General features: G+C 41.3%; 1 protein-coding gene across 3 annotated transcripts in view; it reads right to left on the reverse strand.

Annotated features, from left to right (window-relative positions):
* pkn1a (protein kinase N1a) overlaps nt 1-21,310 on the reverse strand; it is a 55,609-nt gene that overhangs the window by 16,991 nt on the left and 17,308 nt on the right. Inside the window, exons 1-4 of one of the 3 annotated variants that reach the window (XM_072656787.1) lie at nt 13,063-13,296; nt 2,959-3,259; nt 1,075-1,223; nt 271-391 (exon numbers count right to left, since the gene is read on the reverse strand). In XM_072656787.1, the coding sequence (XP_072512888.1) occupies nt 271-391; nt 1,075-1,223; nt 2,959-3,259; nt 13,063-13,155 (664 nt within the window). In that variant the 5' untranslated portion in view covers nt 13,156-13,296. Of the gene's footprint in view, nt 1-270; nt 392-1,074; nt 1,224-2,958; nt 3,260-5,597; nt 5,673-13,062; nt 13,297-21,310 lie in introns of those variants that run through there. The other 2 variants (XM_072656788.1, XM_072656789.1) reach the window with 2 other exon arrangements.

Here is a 21,310-nt window from a genome sequence, read left to right on the forward strand (position 1 = left end):
ACGCAAAAACAAACCAGCTAGATATTGATCTGCTTAGCACTCAGTTCAATATAGTGACTGTATTTTCAGTGCAGTAATGCAGTGTGGTTCAAATTGAAACACACACACACATACACAGATACTCCCCCGCCTTCCCCACGCAGCAATTTAGCAAGTGATCGATCTGTTTACTATCATCAACCAATGGCTATACCTTCATAGCAATAACACAATGTGAAGTAGGGACACACACCCAAACAAGTCCCCTCAAAGAAGGAAAACAAAACTCACCCTGCATGTCCTCGTTGTGCTCGTAGGCCTGCACTGCTTTGCGAATCTGCATGCGGATGATGTCGATCTTGGTTTTGCTGTCCTGAAGCATCTGCTGGGCTGTCTGCAGCATCTTCTTATCCTGAGTGTCCGATTTGAAAATGAGAAGAACAGATCACACAACACGACCTGACCTCATGTGCAGTTTTCATTCTGGATATATAACAGTGATAGATGTAGAAGGTAAAGGCACAGATGTAAGGTGAGATGGTACAAGCTCACTCTATTGATCGTGATCTACTCCTTTGGAGATGGTTTTCACCTGATTTCAGACAACAATATGATGTCATCGCAGACAATGGGCTAAGTGAGTGCACCGTCACTGTATGTGACGTTTTTCACCTTTTGACTTTGATTCTGGCAGTTGTCCTTTACATTGTTTTCAAATTTCATGATGAATGGACCAGTAGAAATGATCCACAACAAAGGGAATACATAGACATGGTTTCCCATTTATGTAAATCAAATTCCTGGTGGCAGGGGCATCTTTTAGCAGGATAATATTCCCTGCCTAACTGTACAGGTTGATCAGGAATGGCCTGGGCAACATAAACAAGAGTTCAAGAGTCCCAGAGCATCTCACAACCTACAGGTTGCTGCTAACATTTTGGAGAGATCTAGTAGAGTCCATGCCTCAACAGGTGGGAGGCACACGGAGGACCAACCATATAGTAAGCAGGTGTTCATAATGTTTTGGCTGATAACAAGCAGTGGTATGAATTTAAAAAGAAGCATAGTGAGAGGTGGGCTCTGTTTGCATGTTACCTTGGTGGAGCCATTGGCGTAGATAGGGATCATGTTTTCAGCTCCCTGCTTGACTTTAAGCTCGATGTTGAGCTGCCTCTCAAGAGCTGCGATGCGTTCCTGATGAGCTGATGCCCGGCTCTCCGCACCTGGAGATTGGGGTACATCATCTGCAGACCAAAGGTAAAGTTAGGACCTCCTACTTTAAAGCAATGTTGGTGATCACAACATAATAACTTACACAATTTAATTAATAATTTTCTCAAATTATTCTCAACTAGCGAAGACACTAGCCTGGACATCTACGCTCATGAAGCCTATGTACACTAATTAAACCATGAGCATCTATGTCTATTTGTGATTACCCAGGGCAGTTTAACCCCTTTATTATTTATTTACTAATCCTAATGCACAAACTTAGCATATATTGTGGAGTCCCTCAGGGTTTTATTTTGCTGCCTTTGAAACGGATGTTATTATGATAGTAATTATGATAGTAAAATTGTTATGAGAGTGATGAAGAATGTGGTTACAAACAGGTCAAGACAAAAGTGTGATTCTTTATGGATTGTATTAGATTTCCAGTATTACTTTAACACTGGCTTAAAAAGCAGACTTAAAAAGACAACATCTTAGATTCATTTAGCAATGGCTGTAAATCATCACTCCAAAAACAGCAAACGTCTGTTCTGGTTTAACCTACTGACTGCGTAGTTACATAACTCTTACTACAGTGTGGGGACACAGAAACACAATATTGAGAACAATTTCAGTCATGCATTATTAAAATCTGACCCTGCAAACATAGGCGTTCTCCTCCCCCTGAAATATTCATGTGTACCAGATGGGAATCCAGCTGTGAGTAAATCAACACTGATACATAACTGCTGAGAACACATGATCCTCCCAAATGGATGTTTAGTCTGAATCTGAGGCTGCTAGATTTAGCTCGCTTCACCACAGAAAACACCCACAGTGTTCAGTAAGAAATGACTCGTAACCCACAGACACGTAAAGCAAATCTGACGCTACAGAGTATAACCGCCCATGCCAAAACCACGGCTTTAACTTCACCATCACCTAACATCAAAGTCCACAAACAACACCACTTTAACAGAAACAAGTATATGCCGTACATTCACTGAAATAAGTGGTTCATGTATGTGAATACTGCTGAACACTGGAGCTTTCGAGTGACCCAACTGTCTACCTTTACATTTACATTTATGGCATTTAGCTGACGCTCTAATCCAGAGCGACTCTCATTACAGAGGTGGACCAATGGAGTGTTAGGAGTCTTGCCCAAGGACTCTTACTAGTGTAGCGCTACACAGTCACCAAGAGCAGGAATCGAACCCCAGTCTCGAACATGGCGTGGTAGCTCAAGGGCAGGTCTCCGCCAATCACATGATACTAGTGAAGTGCAAGCATCTGTTAGCCAATGCAACATAACTGGTGCTTAGTGTTCTCCTCCAAGCCCGTTGAACTGCCAAATGATGCTACTGCATTAGTGCCAGTTTGAAAAAAAGTCGTTTTTGCTTACATGGAGGTGAATTGCCAATGACCAAAAAAACTAAAACAAAATCTAAACAGCCACAAAAATAAAACTCAAGTCAAGCTAGCTGATGTGTGTAAAGCTAAACCTTAATTAATTTTGGTGCTTGTAATTTTCATGTAAAATTTAGCAAGATTAGCAAGATTATGGCACATTTAAAATGTAATGTTAGAGAAACTTAGTAACATAACATTTTGTTACTTATTTTCACAATTAACAAAACATGTTAAAAATGGCAAATGACTGTATTTTTGCTAGTTTTGAAGACCATAGCAAATATTTCCTCATAATAAATACTAGTATTTATACTAAGCAAGTAAATAATTCAATACAGTCACTGATTGGCTCACCACGAGTATCATCAGTTCCCTTGACAACAATGTGGGCGTCGAGTTCCTGCAGCTGAGCATGGAGGGAATCGAGGCGTCGGTTCGAGCTGCGCAGCTGGCTGTCGACTTGCTGGGCGTTGCGTTTGTCGGTGGTGGCGCGTCTCAGGTTTTCCGCCCCCTCCTTAATCTTCAGCTCCTTGCGGATCTCACGGCGGATTCGCTCACGCTGCTCGTCCAGCCGCTGCTGCACACTTGAGTCTGAGAAGTCTGAGCTGTGGTCCAGACCCAGCTGCTCTAGAACGGACAACCCGCCAGGGTCACTCTGAGGAGAGAAAGATAGGAGAGGTTTGTAAGGGTCTCTGTAACTACAATGTGCACAATGATCGGGATCTTATGAGATTAGAATAATGCATGAGGTATGAATTCATCTCAACACTTTCATTCAAAAGTTTGTAATCACTTGTTATCTTAATATATATATATATATATGTTTTTTTATCGAGAATGATAATGTAATGCAATGTAAATTAAAATAAAAATACATAAAAATATGGTAATCATTTTTGTTAACCTTTGTTTTTCTAAATTACTTCTACTACTTACTGTCTATTATCGGCCAAATATATGATTATATTTTAATAATATAAAATATTTTAATATATATATATATTAACATTAATCAATCATGCAGCCATCATTTTCTGGTTGATTTTGTGCAATATTTTGAGTATTTGGGGGCAACAAGAATTTATTAGTTCTCAGTTTTCAGTCATTTTTATAGCTTTTTGATGACTTTCGGACTTGATTGGACATTACTTTTACAATACTTAAATTCTTTTTTTGATTTTGACTCATTTAAGAATCATTTTCAGCTGTTATTAATGTTGACTATTTCTTAAAACTGTAATATATATTTATATATAATAAAAAAAATAAATAAAACACAATCATTTTATACATATTTTCCTGCAACTGGTTTCATAATATTAATAATACTGATTCCTAACTTTTAAGTGACTAAATAAATATACACTTTAAAGACAAATCTAACAGACATCTTAAGTCATATGATACATCGCAGACCTGCATTCATTTAAACATTCATTCAAGGTGATAAAAAAGCAGGAGTTGTATATCTCCTTGCTTCCCACCCTCAAATCAATCTCTTAATGTGCTGCATGACAGATTACTTATACAAAGATTATCTGATAACAGTCTCTGATAACAGACCTAAGACTGATTCCGGTTGTGTCATCCAACATCTGCACTTTAGTCTAGTAATGTAAGATGATAATACTACTACTACTACTACTAATAATAATAATAATAATAATAATGTTCCTGAACATGGAGTTGTAGCTAGGTCAAGGTAGGTTACTCCAGGTGATCAAATCATTTATTTAATTACTGCTGCAAAAACATGTAGGTAGCATATATTCTAATGCTTGTGTGAAAATGCCTTGACCCAAATGCACCATTCTTTGTTACATTGATTAAACAGAGAAAGAAGTGGAAATGTTCATGAAGGTGCATAGTTTTAAAAAGGACAGATTGTATTTTATCATAGGCACATCCATCTAGTTCACTTCCTAATAATTGACTATTCTTACAATTCAATTCACAGGTAAAATGTGAATCATAATGACTAAATTGCACCACTAAAAAGGCTCGAATGGAACTGGCTCAGAACCCAAATCTTAAAAAAAAAAACAGCCTCTACTTAGCTATCAAAAGCAGTAGAAAAATCCTTTAAAAATACTGTTCTGTTAGACCCCGAGCATCACTTAAAGCATATGTGAGGCAGCTTCATAAGCTTATGACCTTTACAAACCAGCTTAATGAGACCAATGTGAAGAAAATTCTCCTACAAAAAGAGGCTTCTTTAAAAAGGCAAGCAGCCCTGACGAGGACACTGGGCTGTAAACAGAAGTGGTTATGTCTGAGGCTGTGTCTGAGCACCATTTAGAGGAATAAAACTGACAAATTACAACAAGGGAAACAAAATGCTGAAGCTCAGCAGTGTTAAAAGCTAGGCAGCTACATCAACAACAGGCAAATACCCAAAGATAAGTGCCTCTAAAAAGCACCTAGCCAGCAAAACTGAGTGAGTGTTTTCGAAGAACTGGAGACGCTTGAATCCTTACGTAAAAAGCCTGATTGCTCAAGCTCTGATAAGCCAGGAACCTGTGTTATGAAGGCACACAGTCATTACAAACCTACATGATACATGAACTACCCAGGGAGGCTGCTGCATTTCAGAACATCAAGCAAAATACTTCAAAATACTTCCACGTACAATCATACAATATCAGTCAGGAAATGTCATGTTAATGTAAGGTTCTATGTATGTAGTTAGCCTCATAGCCTCATAATTGACCTTCCAGGACAAGCCAAAGTCAAATTCTAACAGCAGTAAGTATTGTGTATTAATATTTATAATATTTATAATATTTATAGCTAGCTAACTGCTTTAGAGTGTTCATATCAGAAAGACTAGCAAAAGGCACTACTGCACGTTAACACATCCAACACACCATAACAACAATTCAGAAACCACCTAAAACTGCAAGAGGTCGGCTGGCGTTCGACCCCTCGGTTGAGGTGTATCACCCCACTGAAAGTTGCATTCACAGAAAACGTTAAGATCAATTGCACTCCACCTGCGTGTCCAGGTAATCCCAGCGATCCCAGTGGTCCCATTCCCCCGACCAGCACATGCTGTTTACTCTAGCCCTCCTCAATAACCACTAACCAGAGCTGAGGCATAGAGAGAGGCAGACAGAGCGAGAAAGAGAAGGGGAGAGAGAGAGAGACAGACAGACAGAGACAGAAAGAGAGAGACAGAAAGGAAGGGAAAACCATGGTCGGGGTCGCCCTCCCTGAGCAGGATATCCGGCTGAGCCTCAGCACGGTCACTTCCTGTTTCCTGTCAAGTTCGGCTCAACTGGCCGACACCAGCGGTTTGGTGTTTTGGTGGTGATTCAATTCAGCACTGACAAAAGTGAAGCACTGAACAGACATGATTCAAATGAATCCTGTTAGCACAGGTTTGTTGTTTTGGCGGTAATGGCATGGTTGAAATACACTGTATTCATGTACTGATACTTATTGTATAAATGTATGGAAATATATGATATTAATGTACCATAATACATATTACACTATTAACGTAATGACATGTACTGTACTGTATTCATGTATCGATGTGTGTTGTCTTCCCTACATAAGCACTGATCCACACAGCTGAGAGATAGAAAGAGAGAATAGGGAGGGGTTGGGTGGAACCTCATAAAGGAAAAAGAGAGAGCAAACACTGAGTGAGAAAAGGAAGAGAGAGAAAAGGGCAGGGAAGAAGCATGAGGATGATGGAAATGGAGAGAGAGAGAGAGAGAGAGAGAGAGAGAGTGAAAAAGAGAATGAGAAATAGTGAGTCAGAGCAAGTGAGCGAGTGAAGGAAGGAATGATAGGGAGGAAAAAAGAAATGAGACAGAGAGAAAGAGAGTGTATGAGAAATAGAGAGTGAGAGACAAGGTGAGAGCGAGAGAGGGAATGGAGGCAGAATGAGAGTAAGAGAGAAAGAGAGTGTATGAGAAATAGAGAGTGAGAGACAAGGTGAGAGCGAGAGAGGGAATGGAGGCAGAATGAGAGTAAGAGAGAAAGAGAGTGTATGAGAAATAGAGAGTGAGAGACAAGGTGAGAGGGCGAGAGAGGGAATGGAGGCAGAATGAGAGTAAGAGAGAAAGAGAGTGTATGAGAAATAGAGAGTGAGAGACAAGGTGAGAGAGCGAGAGAGGGAATGGAGGCAGAATGAGAGTAAGAGAGAAAGAGAGTGTATGAGAAATAGAGAGTGAGAGACAAGGTGAGAGGGCGAGAGAGGGAATGGAGGCAGAATGAGAGTAAGAGAGAAAGAGAGTGTATGAGAAATAGGAGGAGTTTGCAAGAGACAGAGAGAACGAGAGAGAGAAAGAGAAGGAGAAAAAGAATTTCTGAAGAACTAAATGATAACTAAAGACAAATGAGAGAGTGACAAAGAGTCAGAGTGAGAGAGTGAGAGAGAGAGAGAGAGAGAGAGAGAGAGAGAGAGAGAGAGAGAGAGACTGACTTCATCAGCTCGCATTACAGGATGTGAACACAAGTCCAGAAAGGGGCTCTTCCTGCAACTGCTTTCAGTTCAGATTCCTTGAATGCAGCTTCCATAAAAACACACACACCACACACTCCACCAGAGTGTATCCTGCGCTTCTGTGTATCTGAACTGTATATGTACGATGATATGTACGATGACAGTACTTTCCAGCCAAAGACTGATAATGAACTTCTGCTTCTCATAGCTGTGCTGCATACTGTTACTTTCACCTTTACCATATGTCCACATTAGCAGGTGACAAATGGCTAACATCACCCCCCAGGTTCATCTTTTGTTTACCAGGCCTCTCTTTTTGTTGCATGTGGGCATGCATACTGTCAAATTCTCCAATCTGACAGGAAAATAAAAATATGCAAATGTTTGGGCACCCTTTTACAAATGACGCAGTACAAATCTATTCATATACTGAAATCTTTGTACATGCCGTATGTTTAATTTTACATAGCATGGCAGACTCTGCACTCTTTAATTTGGGATATGCAAAGAGAACTATTTTCTTGTATTGAACTGTAAAGACATTTAAAGTAACAGAATAGTTTAGAATTCGCTCTACAGAACAGAATTTCTCAGCTAGGTTTACTGAGCTATGAGTGAGATCTAATTATGGATTAACTGCAACTTCTGAATTTCTTAGACAAGGCACAATACATCAGCCCTAATGCCTAATTCTCCACAGCTGTTTTGGCTTTAGGCACCAGGACCCTGGGAAGGCTGTTGGAAGCACTGGGTGTGGAGCTTCAGGCTCAGCTCCCGTGCCCTCAATTCAACATGACAAAGTTTGCTAACTCTTGCAAGAAAGGAGAGGTCACAGCCATTGGTGAAAATGAGGGTTGAAACAATGACTGGGATAAAAATGTAAATAACCCTATATATTAAATTGTACATATCTATTATTTTGTAACATATCTATTTGATATACTGGATCGTGCCGGCACTGACACAAACCTTTCAAAAGGGATCAAACATCAGTCAGACATGACTTTCACAGAAGCTAATTGGCAAATGGTGTTTCAATTAAGGAGACATGGTAAGAAGTGTAAGAACAGCCTTCACTGAAGGACACCACAGATGTCCAGATAAAATTCATTGTAGTCCTGCATTTCCTCAAGGCCACCTGGATGTTCCACAATAGACAGATGAAACACAAGTGGGACCTTTTAGCACATATGCACCACTCTACATTTGGAGGACAAAGAACACTGCACGCTAAACCAACACCTTCCAAAACCATCCCAACTGTGAAACATGGTGGAGGGAGCAACATGGTCCGGGGCTGCTTTGCTGCCTTAGGGCCTGGATGCCTTGCGATCATTGTAGGAACAATGAATTTAAATTTTAAACATTTTATGGGAGAATGTAAGGACAGCAGTCCATGAATGTTTGCTGGAGAGACGTTGGGTTATGCAACAAGACAATGACCCAAAGCACATAAATAAATCAACTAAAGAATGGTTGAAATACAAAATAGACAAGCGTTTTGGAATGGCAAGGAAAACATGATCCACAATACTGTTTACTTTTTGCTTAGGACACTGTCAGACTCGCAAGACCTGTTTCATTTGGCTAAGATGTGAACATCCTGTTAACTATTGGGCAAATGGTTGTAAAGTCTACAAGTCATACACACACAGTTCTGTCTTAAACAGTGCGAGGGTGTGCATTTGAGTATGTGTGTCAGAGTGTGAGAGAGACAAACACAGGCAGTCAACACTATTATTAGCTCAGTATTAACACCCAGGGGGTAGAACACAAAGCTGGACTTGGGAGTCTGTGAGCTCAGTTTGGCCATAATTTAAGGTGGCGCCAAGCTAAGTAAAATCCCTCTGGGCTCAATTTAAGATAACCTTAAATTAACCAGCAATAAACCCAACCAAGTACCAACAACAAATCCTCAATCACTACACAAGCTCATGTATACACCATATGTTTAAACTATACCATAAGTTTGTGGACACCCCTTTTAATGAATGCATTCAGCTACTTTAAGTTGTACTCATTGCTGGCACACACACAAAGCTTGTCTAGTCCCTGCACTGCCAATAGAGTGGATAAACATGAACCTATTGGCACCATGGCTAATGAAAGGCGTGGCCTAGAGGGGTATAAAGCCCCCCGCATTGAGCTGTGGAGCAGAGGAACTGTGATCTCTGGAATGATGATTGGTGCTCCTTCCAGTACTTTGGGGACTAACGCTCTTGTCGCTGAATGCAATCAGATCCTCACAAAAATCCTCTAACAACTAGTACAAAGCCTTCCCCGGACAGTAGAGACAGTTAATCCAACAAATATCTGTAATTCTGATAAAAATGGACATCCAAATAGTAACTTGTGATGCATGCTTCAGTCTATGAGCTGATCAGTGCACACATACGCATACTCTCTCTGCACTCAAATGTGTGCTAGCATCCTGCATTAACTATGTGTATACAGTTTATAGTGTTTGAGGTAAAGGTGTGTATGCATGTGTGTGTTGCTAAACTTCACAACTACTTGTCCATCAGTTAACAGGATGTGCACGTCTGCAAGAAAAATGCACAACACCATAACACAAAAGCATGACAGTGACTAAGCCATATGCCATTACAGTAGCTTTAGCCTGCCCAAAAACACATGAGTCACTTACAGTAAGGGAGGATAAGAGGGCAGGCCTGACTCATGATGAAAGAGAGATAGAGAGAGAGAGAGAGAGAGACAGCTGCTCCAATACCACACAGGGTCTTCATTCCACTGCTAACACTGAGGTGTTGTTTAATTCTATGGAACTCGAGTTAAACAATGTGTAAACAGGGTCATTGACTTCCACTGAAGGCTTTTCCATTGAGAATGTTTTTTATTCCCTTCTATAAATTTGCCATTTTGGGAAGACGAGGTGTTTGCATGAAGTGATGTTAAATAGACTGTAATATATCTGAGACAAAGCAAAACTAGAAGTCTTGTCACCTAAAATTACTTTATTTAGGTGCTCTTAGTGCACTTAACCTCTTGAGATACTTGTTAGGTCTTACTAATCCTAAATTTAAAATAAAAAAATGCACACCAAGCAAAAGTCGGTGTCTCAGGAGGTTATGTTTGTTAACGTGCCAATCATAAATATGGTGCCTATAATTATGCCATGTCATATATACTTACTACAGGGCAGTACAACACACTGAATGTAAGCATTAAACGATGTGTAACAGCCTTGCTTGATGGCATGTGTTCAGCTCTGCTCAGCAGAGGAGCTAACTTAGCACTTAAATACTTGACATGCTAGATAACTTGGTCACTACGTCTGGACTAAGGTGAAAACAGTGCAAATTGCAAAACTTCCAATTTTGTGGAAACTATTTGGGGAAGGCCTTTGTCAGTGCCAGCATGACTTTGGATAAAGCAAGGTCCATAAAGGCATAGTTAAGTAAGCAAGTCAGCCACAAAGTGTTAGACAACGTGAAGTTACAGAGCGGGGTCGTAGAGTGCTGAGGAGCATGGTGCATAAAAGTCTCCAACGCTCTGCTGACTCGATAACTGCAGAGGTCCAGAACTGCTGTTAGAGCTGCAAAGGGGGGACTAACCCCATATTAATCCTTATGGATTTAGAATGGGATGTCATAAAAGCTTGTGTAGGTGTAATGTGTAGGTGTTAGGAGGAGTTATAAAAGGTAAGATCTGACAATCACAGGTCAATAAAGCCCTGTTTTGATATCATTTTAATAAAAGTATATTTAGAAATATGATCAATTCTTGGATGTTTTGCCCAGCTCCTAGTTTACAAACATCACTTGGCTGTGCTTGAATTAATATTTACATATTTGAGCAACTTGTCAGTTAGTAGGCTTTTTGGGGTTTTTTTGTGTGTGTGTGTGTGTGTGTGGGGGGGGGGGGGTTATGCAAATTAATATACAAATGTAAAATATATACTCCATGCTTATTTAACGGCTTTCTGAGTATTTAGCACTACAGGTTGTGAGTACAGGACTCAGTTGAAGTTCACTTCATTGAAATAACCAGAACAGACTACAGCACAGGTTTCCAATCCCATCTCTACAGAACCCACACTTTACTGGTTTGTACTTTCCTCATAGTTCCCACACTTGATTTAACAATCTAGTTAATTAATAGGGTGTCGAAGTAGGGAAACTACAGTAACGTGCTGAGCACAGCCCCACTATTATGAATTTTAGCTGTTGCTGTAGAGCCGGAGACCTGACGCTATCCTCCGAGCGTGTCGGCTGCCTGGCGATGCCACATTGGCTGCAGTTTGTCCTTACTCTTCCAGTGTTGGGAGCACTGCTACCGCTAGGGGGAGCTATATTATGTTTTTGATAAGCTATACAGTAAGGCAAAACACAATATTGTGATACTCCGTTATATCTCCTTCGGTTCATAGTTGTCAGAGCTGTGAAACTGCTCTTTCAGACCAGTTTAGATACACCACTGAGAGAGAAAGACAGAGAGAGGCTGTCAAAAAGGCAACGATAAACTCTGCCCTACTTCCTGTCAGCAAAGCACATGCCTATGTGTTGTCTATAGGGAAACACACTCACACAGGCATGGTTCTTCTGGATTATGCAACACACACAATCAGACATGTCCTCCTGGCCATCGTCCACCAAACGTGTGTGTGTAAATAGGTCTATGTGTCCGCAATGACTGCTAATCGATTACAGCTCTCTCGCACAGAGTAGCAAACAGCAAGCAGATTGGGGTACGGGACACATTCTAATGGGTGAGAGAGAGGAACAAAGGGAGTGATAGAGTGCAAGCAAAAGAGCAAGTGACTGAGAAAGAGAGAGTGCGCGAGTGACAAAGCATGGGCGAGAGAGAGAGAGCAAGACAGAGAGAAAGAGAGCAAGCGTGAGAGAGCACACATCACTTACATTAGCCAAAAACTATATTAGCTATGATCCCATTGCCATTTAATTGCCACTATAGCAAACACTGAAATGAGGCGAACCAGATATCAAAGAGAGATCGACCAACAAAACAACAAAAGATGGGCTGTGCAAGTCATAAAAGAAATGAGAGAGAGAGGAGGAAGGAGGAGGGGAGGAAGAAGATAGACCGTTGAGAAGACTACAGCTGAGGCAATGCTGCAGTGATGTCGACCACAGGAGGAAGAGAGAGCAGTGATGGAGGACGAAAAAGAAGCAGAAGAGGGAGAGAGAAAGTGAGAGCACAGGATCAGGCCACAATGCTGATGTAAGTGGAAAAAGTGCGAAACTGAGTAGGAGAAGAGACAAAGATAACCACAAAACCGAAAGAGGAGAAAGTAAAAGAGCCCTAATCCCGTCTGAGCTCTTTACCCAGACTGGCAATGCTCCAGGAGTATCCCTGTCCAGCATAGGTTGGGGTTTTTCGTGCTTAAATACACCTGATATAACTACTGTTACTCGCTCTTGCTCTCCTGAAGCAAATTCAAAGGTGCAGGGGGGGGGTCTAGGACCACTGCTCTAATTAGAGGAAATCTCTGACCTTCTGCAAGTTGAAGTTTAGTCAAATCCCAAACATGTTCAGTTCAGTGTGATTTAATTATTGTGGTGAAATTCAAGCAATTATTTAGAATTTCTGCATTTAAAACCAGTTCTGAATATGTATTTTGGCATTCACAAAATATAAATATAATAATAATAATTGTTATTATTATTATCAGTTTCTAACAATAAAACTGATACACTGCCATCAGAACAATGCATGTTTACATTGCTAGTGTTGACCAGATATTAGCTTTTTATTACTGAAATTCAATTATTTGTAAGAACAATAGTACTTATTGTGGAATTTCTATGCAATTCTGCATAGTCTTCAATGAAGAATATCCATTCAGAATGACATGTAGTCTGGGACTAGGTTTAATCCTTACCCGGGAATTTTTATTATTATTATTATTATTATAGGCAATTCTAACTGATTCTAACACTAAAACGGATTCAAATGAATCGATGCCCTCAGAACAATGCATGTTTACACTGTGCGCTCTAACCCACGATAGCTAGGCCTACCCCATGTGTGGTGTCACCCGGTTCTGGATGTCCCAGGGTGTCCGCCGAGCGTCGTTCTGTAAGGGCATCTCCGCTGCCCTCTTCTGTGGCCATGACGGCGTCGTTCACCCTCCCCCAAACCCTGCCCTGTCAAAACCGTCCGTCTTATGCTGTGTGTGTGTCTGTGTGTAATATTGTCCTCAATGCTCCACTCAATTCCAAAAAATTCCCAAAAAATGCCAAGGCCTGCTTCCAGCTCATGGAAAGCAAAGAAGCCCAAACGGACAAATTTGCAGATAGTCCTAAAAGTGAAAACTACAGTGTTTTGACTTGGGGAGCAAGACAAAACCAACAAAGAAAGAAGAAGGTTACCACAGCTCCACCCCCTCAACTTCCTGAACACAGAAAGAGAGCAATACACACACACACATGCGTGGCATGTGTCGCAAGACTGCTGCTGTTGCGCGAGTCTGAGGCAGCAAGATCCTACAAGCTACAGTTACAGATAGCTGAGCCTGTGATAAACACAACAGAACAGTGCGAGTGTGTCAGATTAAAAAGTGCTTATCCGGGATTATGAGCTCGTAATCCTGTTTGTTAGTTTCACTGAAAGGCAGACGCTCATTGCAGATCAAGACTCTTTTGGCAAGAAGCTGGTTTTAGGTCTCCAAAAAGATGGAGGTCAGTTAGTAGTACTTAACCACACTCTTAAAAACAAAGGTGCTAGGAAAGGTTTTTGGAGCAATGCCATAGAAGAAGCACTTTTGCTTCCATAATGAACTGGTTTTGTAAAAGAGATGAGAATCAGTGTGAGGAATTTTAAAGGCCTAAAGAAGCACCCTGTAAAGGTTCTTTATCAATTCAAAGGTTCTTTACATTCGCATGTCAGTCTCTATGCACCTGGCATTAACATATGTTTTGTATCCGGATCTGTGCCTGAATCCACATTGACCGGATTCGGTTTACGCTTGTCATTAAAAGTCATTCCTAATGTGACCACATGAGATCCGATTTTACTTTCCCACATAAAAAGCACACTAAGCGATCTGGGAGACTGTGAACAGTTTAGAGGAACAATAGATGGTTCTTGCATACCGGTAACGGCTCTATCAGAAAATGCAATGGACTATTTAAACCTCAAGGGAACACACTCTGTAATACTACCGTATGTGGACGAGATCCGTCTCGGACCCCTTACGAATGTGGTTTGATTGATTTGATCGGAATCTGATAACAATGTGTCTTGGGAGTATTTACACCTGGCTTTTCATGCAGCTAGTCTGAAATCTGAACGCGATCCGATCACCAAAAACGCATATCAATTCCAGATGTAAACAGCCTATGCCAAAATGTCTCTGGAGTCTTGCAAACATCATAATAATTATCTAACCTACATGCATAAGTGTAATCCGTGTGCATCAGGGGTGCAGTGATATGCCATTATCTCTATCTGTTTGAGGTACCTCTGTTTAGACTTGAGTGGGTGTGGCCTCCGAAGTTTAGATGTATTGTTTTATATATACTTTATGGTCCTTTTGATGAAGTCTGTGTGACTTAGGAACAGTGGACTCTAGAAAATAAAGGTGTTATGACGGGCTCTTTGAGTGATGCTACAGAAGAACCCTTTTTGTAAAAAAAAAAAAAAGACCTGACTGGTGTGCAATCCTACGAATTCTGTCCAACGCCTGCACCAACAGACCAGTCACAGCTATCTGCCTCTTAGGTCGCTTTGTTAGTTTTAGATTGCACCAGCAGTGTTCTGGAATTTAATTAGCTTGGGCTTCAAGGCTAATGTAGCTAACAAGTAAGGAATGAATGGTACTATCAACATCTTCATACCAGAGGTTTCTCCATACTTTCTCCTTATAACAGAACATCAAAAGGAAGCCACATAAGCAAGACTTTGCTGGTTTATGCCAGATCTGTCCAGGCTGCATCCACTCAGGGCTTCCAGCATATGGAAGAACCACAGATGATGTACAGCTGCCTCGTAAAGCACCAGGAAAGCACTGCTTTTCGCTGATTATACACAAGGGGGTTCCTCCAACGTGAGCATTCTTGTGTTTCCCTGAGCAATTCTTGTCAGTTTAATGCAACGTTTTCTATCAGCAGCACCTTATCGCATCTGCAGCTGTCATTGCTAAACCACCAGAGAGGACGCAGAGCAGAAAGCAGAACCAGGGACAAGTGGGTGAGTAAATGAGAGAGAAGACGGGTGGAGGAGCAAGATGGGGCAACGACAGCTAACACAAAAGGGGGCACACAGGAAAGAAAAATCGAAAAAATGGAAGAGGAAAAGAAGGCAGGAAGAAGGGAAAGAGGCAGGACGTGGCGGACAACAGGTGCTTTCATGATAAAACTGTGGTTGTGTCCTTTGGGTCCTCAAGGACCATGTTTGAGGACGGCAACTTCAACTAGAATGTTATAATTGATTAGCTAATAAAGTGATTTTCATAATAATGTCCCTACATGGACAATAGTATGTGAACACTCCTTTACACCATTACAAACTAATAGTGGTGGAGAATGTTTTTGTTATTGTGATAAATGACATCCCAACATGCCCTTTAAAGGCTTTAAATGTGACATCATCATTGCTACCTCGGAAAAAAAACAATACATTGTGAAACGCCTTAACATGTTTGTGGTGTTATGTTTTAGCTACATAACACCAAGCTAAATCCAGCTTAAACCCATTCAATCTTCAATCCCAAACAGTGTCAGCAGAATGAGCTCGAGCTGCCCCGGTCAACTGTAAGCCAGCACAAGCCCAATGCATTCTGGGGCTTTATGTATTAGGCTACTATTGTGACCACAGCAGGCGAGAAGACACTTATAGGTGAATCCCGAGAGTCAGTTGAAGTGGTGATAACACATCGACACTGGACTCATGTCTGGATCTAGAATGATGAGTAACGCTTTATTATCTGCCATTCTGATAAACAAATCCGGGTTCAGAGAATGCAGGAAAAGACAACCTGCCCGAGCACATGGCTGTAACCTGTAGCACATGGCTGTAAAGTGGGGTGGTGTGGGGGGGGGGGGGGGGCAACAATGGTCTGGTTTGGGCTGTTTTTCATGAAGAACAATCTTAATACAGTATAAAGAGACATAATGAAAGGTTACTAAATTGCAGAATTCCCATGATGTTTAAATGGCAGTAATGCATGGGTGCTTATCCTTATACATACTTTTGGCTATCTATTGTCTTTTGTTCCAAATGGAATTATGGGTATATTTTCACAGGGTTGTCAAGATACCAGAATTATAAAAATACAGATATCAAGTGTAGTGTCCTGATACCACAGGAAAAAATGAAAAACGTCAAAGTTTACTGGATTAAACACACTTCCACTTTTTTTTAATCAAGGCATCAAATTTTTAACAACAAGCAACAACACCAAGCTGTTTGCTAAACCGCAGTAACAGAGCTATAACTGGGTGGGGGTCTCCAATGGGTGCTTAAAAACACACTCTCTGCCCCTACTCACTCTTAAATTGACTTGAACACACAAATCAGCCACATTAGGCATGTCTGCGGACCGTGCCTAAAAGCCCTCCCTTTAATGAAGATTTAATGGGGCAATGATGTGGCTGACTATAAATAGCCTGGAACTGTGTGTGTGTGTGTGTGTGTGTGTGTGGGGTGGGGGGGGGTGGGGGGTGGAGGGGGGGGTGTGTGTGGCTGTCTAGAAGGGGGCACACCTCATCTGAGTCACACTAAAAAAACCCCAGACAAAGCTACGGATACCATGAACACACATGCAACGGCACACACGATTACATGTGCAGATAGACACACTGATACACACCGCTGCCTTGGGAAAAGTCATTATCTGAGAAATCCAGTGTTTTATTAATGAGGCCTGTGTGTTTTGAGTTAGTAACAGTGGAGTGAAAAATACAGGAGTGTGTACTGAATACTGAACTACTGATTAGATCTAAATGAGTACTGAATACTGGATATTTAGTATGTGCAACCAGAATACGCAGCATTGATCAATAACAGTTAACTACTGATTAAAGAAGTAAGGTTGACTTTATAAGGTAAAGCATTCCCGCTAATTCAGCTGCATGAAACTTATGATAATTCACTTGCCGTGCGCGAAGTAAGGCCTCCTGCAACTCCCATGAAATTTACTCGAAACAGCAGCAATTCAACAACTGTCTTAACACTCAGTCAAAATGCAGATAACAAAGTGAAGCAACAGTCTTACACATTGTCCTGACATTGAGCAACACAAGCACCCAGTAACAACAACAGCAAAACATGCACAATATAATCACTCGAGCTATCTATACTATACTAAGAGGGTAGGAAAATACTGAAATATGGAAGACTAGCAATATTATGTTTTGCAACACTGTTTCGATTCTCAAAAAAATGTAATTTAATTAATTTCATTTTGAATGAATATTGTACATGGAAGGATCACGCCACAATTTGGACCTTGCAATTCAGTACAGCTTCGCTAAAGTGGGACAAAAACCCACAAAAAGCAAAAGGCTAGGTCATAACATCCCCTAGGCATTAGCAATGCTGCCAACAATTGGATGGTAAATACTTAACATCCCTCCTCCGATGCAAAGCCAGCCACTGCCTCTTTTCGAACTGCCACCGCAGCTGCATCATCTCGCATCGTCAGGCCATAGTAGCAGCGCTAAGCCACTTGGAACCCCACTATATTTAAACCTTCAAAGTTACATTTAAACCCTCTCAAAGTAAAGACAGCCTTCCACTCACCATAGTCAGACACCAATCAGCTTGAACGAAGCTCAGGATGACATGCTGTTGTCTTGATAACGGCTTACAGCTTAAGCTTAAGATCTCATGCTTGTGAAACGTGATTACATTTATCAATCCACACACATGAGAAAACCACATATTCTCCAGGAACTACTTCATTAAGTTTTGGCTCAACGTAAAAAACAAAAACAAAAATAAAGTCAAAATATTACAATCACAGATAGTTCTGTTTCCAGAACTGTAAGATATAAAAATACTGCCTACTAATTTCACTAACTAGCAGAAACAACTTCAATATGTTGCATGCACCATTCTTTATTTTTGGTTTCACCACGCCTCCTCAATCTCACACAGACCGCTGACTATTTACAGTAAACTGCTGATTATAGATGTAACAGATGTACTGAGGTTTTGGCAGCAGTGGAGTCACTGGATGGTCATTTCAAGCACTGGGTTACGCGGTTCAACGTATGATGTCAAAACCAGAGAACACAAGACTTCTGCATTCATGCAGCCTTTCTTTAACTCCTCCTCTTCTCTTTCAGGCACACAGGGAGCTCTATTGAGTTGCCGTAACTCGTGAGAATGCCAGCGATTCTGGGTTCAGTTAGACCCCTAGGGGACAAACTGAAGAAGACAGAAACAACAGTGAGGAAGCAAGAGAGAGAGAGTGAGAGAGTGAATGTGAGAGAAATGTATTGCATTGGGGCATAGTAAAATGTGCGCTACATGCCCAAAAGTTTGCGGACACCTGCCTGTCCAATGTTCTTTCAGAAATAATTTCAGGGTTTTACACAGGAGTCTGTTCCGTCTCTGCTGCAGATTCAGTTTCTACTTTTCTGGAAAAAGCTTTATACTAGATGCTGGAACATTTCTCTGAGGATGTGACTGCATTCAGACATTAAAGCTTTAGGGAGGTCCTGTGGTACTAACGTTAGATGATTAGTTCTGGGTCACAAACACCACTCCAAATCCAGAGAACACAGTCCCACTGCTCCACAGCCCAGTGCTGACAGGTTTTGTGACCTTCTAGCTCAAGTGTGGCACTGGACACGGTGACTTTAGGCTCAGATGTAGCTGCCCCAAAACATCCCATTTTACTGGCAATACTCTTCCATGGAAATCATACAAGCAGTGTTTGCGCAGAACTGGGTCTACCTTAAAGTAGCTAAATTCATACGATTCACTTGTACACAGGTAGTAAGACTGCGCTATTAAAGAAGAAACATGTGATGCATTGTGGGATTTATAAAAGTGTTCAGTGAAGGAGAGATAATGGGAAGAAAAAAAACAGAAGGTTCCAGCTAGGGGAACATGCACTGCCCTGTGCAGCTGCTGCTGCTGCTGCTGCTGCCGACCTACCGCTCTTTTCTGACCGTATCCTGCTCTCTCAACAACACTAAAAAACACATACACACACACACATCTGGAAGATTCTTCACATTCCTGTGTGGTGACAGCAGATGTAATCCAGTGTAGGTGGACACACCTCCAGGGGAAAGAAAGAAGGAAAGACTGAGTGTGAGGAAAACGAAAAAGATAAGGAGAGTGCAAAGCGAGAGAATGAAACAGGAGAGAACTGAAACGAGTATAAGGGGGAAAAAACACTTCATTTTCATATTTGCAAATGAAGGCCTACCTGTGAAAATTTTACTATGACCACAGACACATTTCCATTTGTTTTTAGACCTTGTCAGGACTTAGGATCACATATATAGCCCCTTCCAGTTTAAAAAGCAGAAGAGCCCTACAAAAAGGATGTTATGCAGATGATCTGGAAGTTCCACTTTTAGCCTAGACATTCAAATAAAATTAATCAATTTATAGCTTTTTATTTATTTTAATCTTATTTAGGCATGTTTTTATCCAGACAAAGCTGCTTACAGTCTAAGTCCAGTGTTAATTAGCAATGTTAACCTAGAATCTTCTGCACTGGCTGGGCTAGCTGTAACAATCGCTGTAAGGTATTCTACTAGATTCAGATCTGGTTACTGGTAACTCATTGTCATATTCATAAAACCAGTTTGAGATGATTTCTGCTTTGTGACCTGGTCAATTGTCATGTTGGAAGTGGACATGAATATGGGCAAACAGTGGCCAAGATGAAATTCACATGGTCAACAATACTCAAGTATGATGTGGCCTTCAAGCAATGACAATTACACCACCTCCACCAGCCTGGACTGTTAACATAAGGCAGGTTTTGTCCATGGAATCAAGCTGTTGGCATCAAATTCTGACCCTATCAGCAGAAATCAACCACTGCAGCCTCAGCTTTCTGTTCTTGGCTGACAGAAGTGGAACCTGACTTGTTCTACTGTTATCGAAGCCCATGCACCTTAATGTTGGATGTGTTGTGCCTTCTGAGGTGCTTTTCAGCTGGCCACAATTGTACAGAGTGGATAACTGTACAACTGTAGGCTTTCTGTCAGCTCCAAGCAGTCTGGGCTTTCTCTGTTGACCTCTCTCATCAACAAGGTGTTTCCGTCTGCAGAACTGCTGCTCAGTGGATGTTGTTCTATATTGCCTCATTTGGAGAAAACTCTAGAGACTGTTGCGCTGAAAATCCCAGGAGATCAGCCGTTCTAGAAATACTCAAAGCAGCCCATCTGTCTCAAACAGAAACACTTAAAGCAGCCCTACACTCATGGCATGCTCAGACAGATCATATGTTTCTCTATGCTGATAGTTTGATGTGAGCATTACGTGAAGCTGCTGACCCCTGAAGAAACCTAACCCTAAATGTCCACATCACCTTTTTCCATTTTCTTGCTCCTGAAATTGTTGGTTAGCCTTGTTTTCTGCTTTTCTTTAGTTTCCATGCAAAGTCAGGAACCCTGTTGTTCTGAAAGTGCATGAAAACAAACAACCATACACACAAAGGCAAAATGCACTGACCCTGTTGGCAAGCAATCACACGAGCAAGAGCAAAGAGGAAGAAAACACACACTTGAGTGTCTCGCCAGAAAACGACTGTGAGATTGTGTGTGTGTGTGTGTGTGTGTGTGTGTGTAGACACACAGTGCACAGAGTTCATCACAGTGTTCAGTATCCAAAGAGCCTTCTGCCGTTGGTCTTCAGGGGGTCTCAGCAGAGTGTGTGTGTGTGTGTGTGAGTAAGTTCTATGAGTAAAACTGAATAGTGTCATTGTAGCGCAGTCAAAGACGGAAGAGGCGGAAGAGAGTAAGACTTCTTAGCCTCTATTGTTCACACATGTGCACACATACACACACACACACACAAATGAACATCACTAGATAATGCTATAATGAGAGAGATAAAAAGATAGAGAGAGATAGGGAGAGAGAGATAGTTAGAGAACAAGCTCAGTTTAACTTCAGTTCAACAGTTTAACTCTGTTTCTCTTCCTCTATGCACTGCTCTAAGCTCCAGAGAGCCTACAACACACAACAGCAATTCAGTATGTGTGTGTATGCAGTACATGAACACTGGGGTAACACTGTGGTTGTGGTCCATCGCTCAAGCTACTAACAAGCACTATCCAGGCCATGCGGGCACTAG

This window comes from Salminus brasiliensis, chromosome 15 (genome assembly GCF_030463535.1).
Source record: "Salminus brasiliensis chromosome 15, fSalBra1.hap2, whole genome shotgun sequence".
Classification (NCBI taxonomy): Eukaryota; Metazoa; Chordata; class Actinopteri; order Characiformes; family Bryconidae; genus Salminus; species Salminus brasiliensis.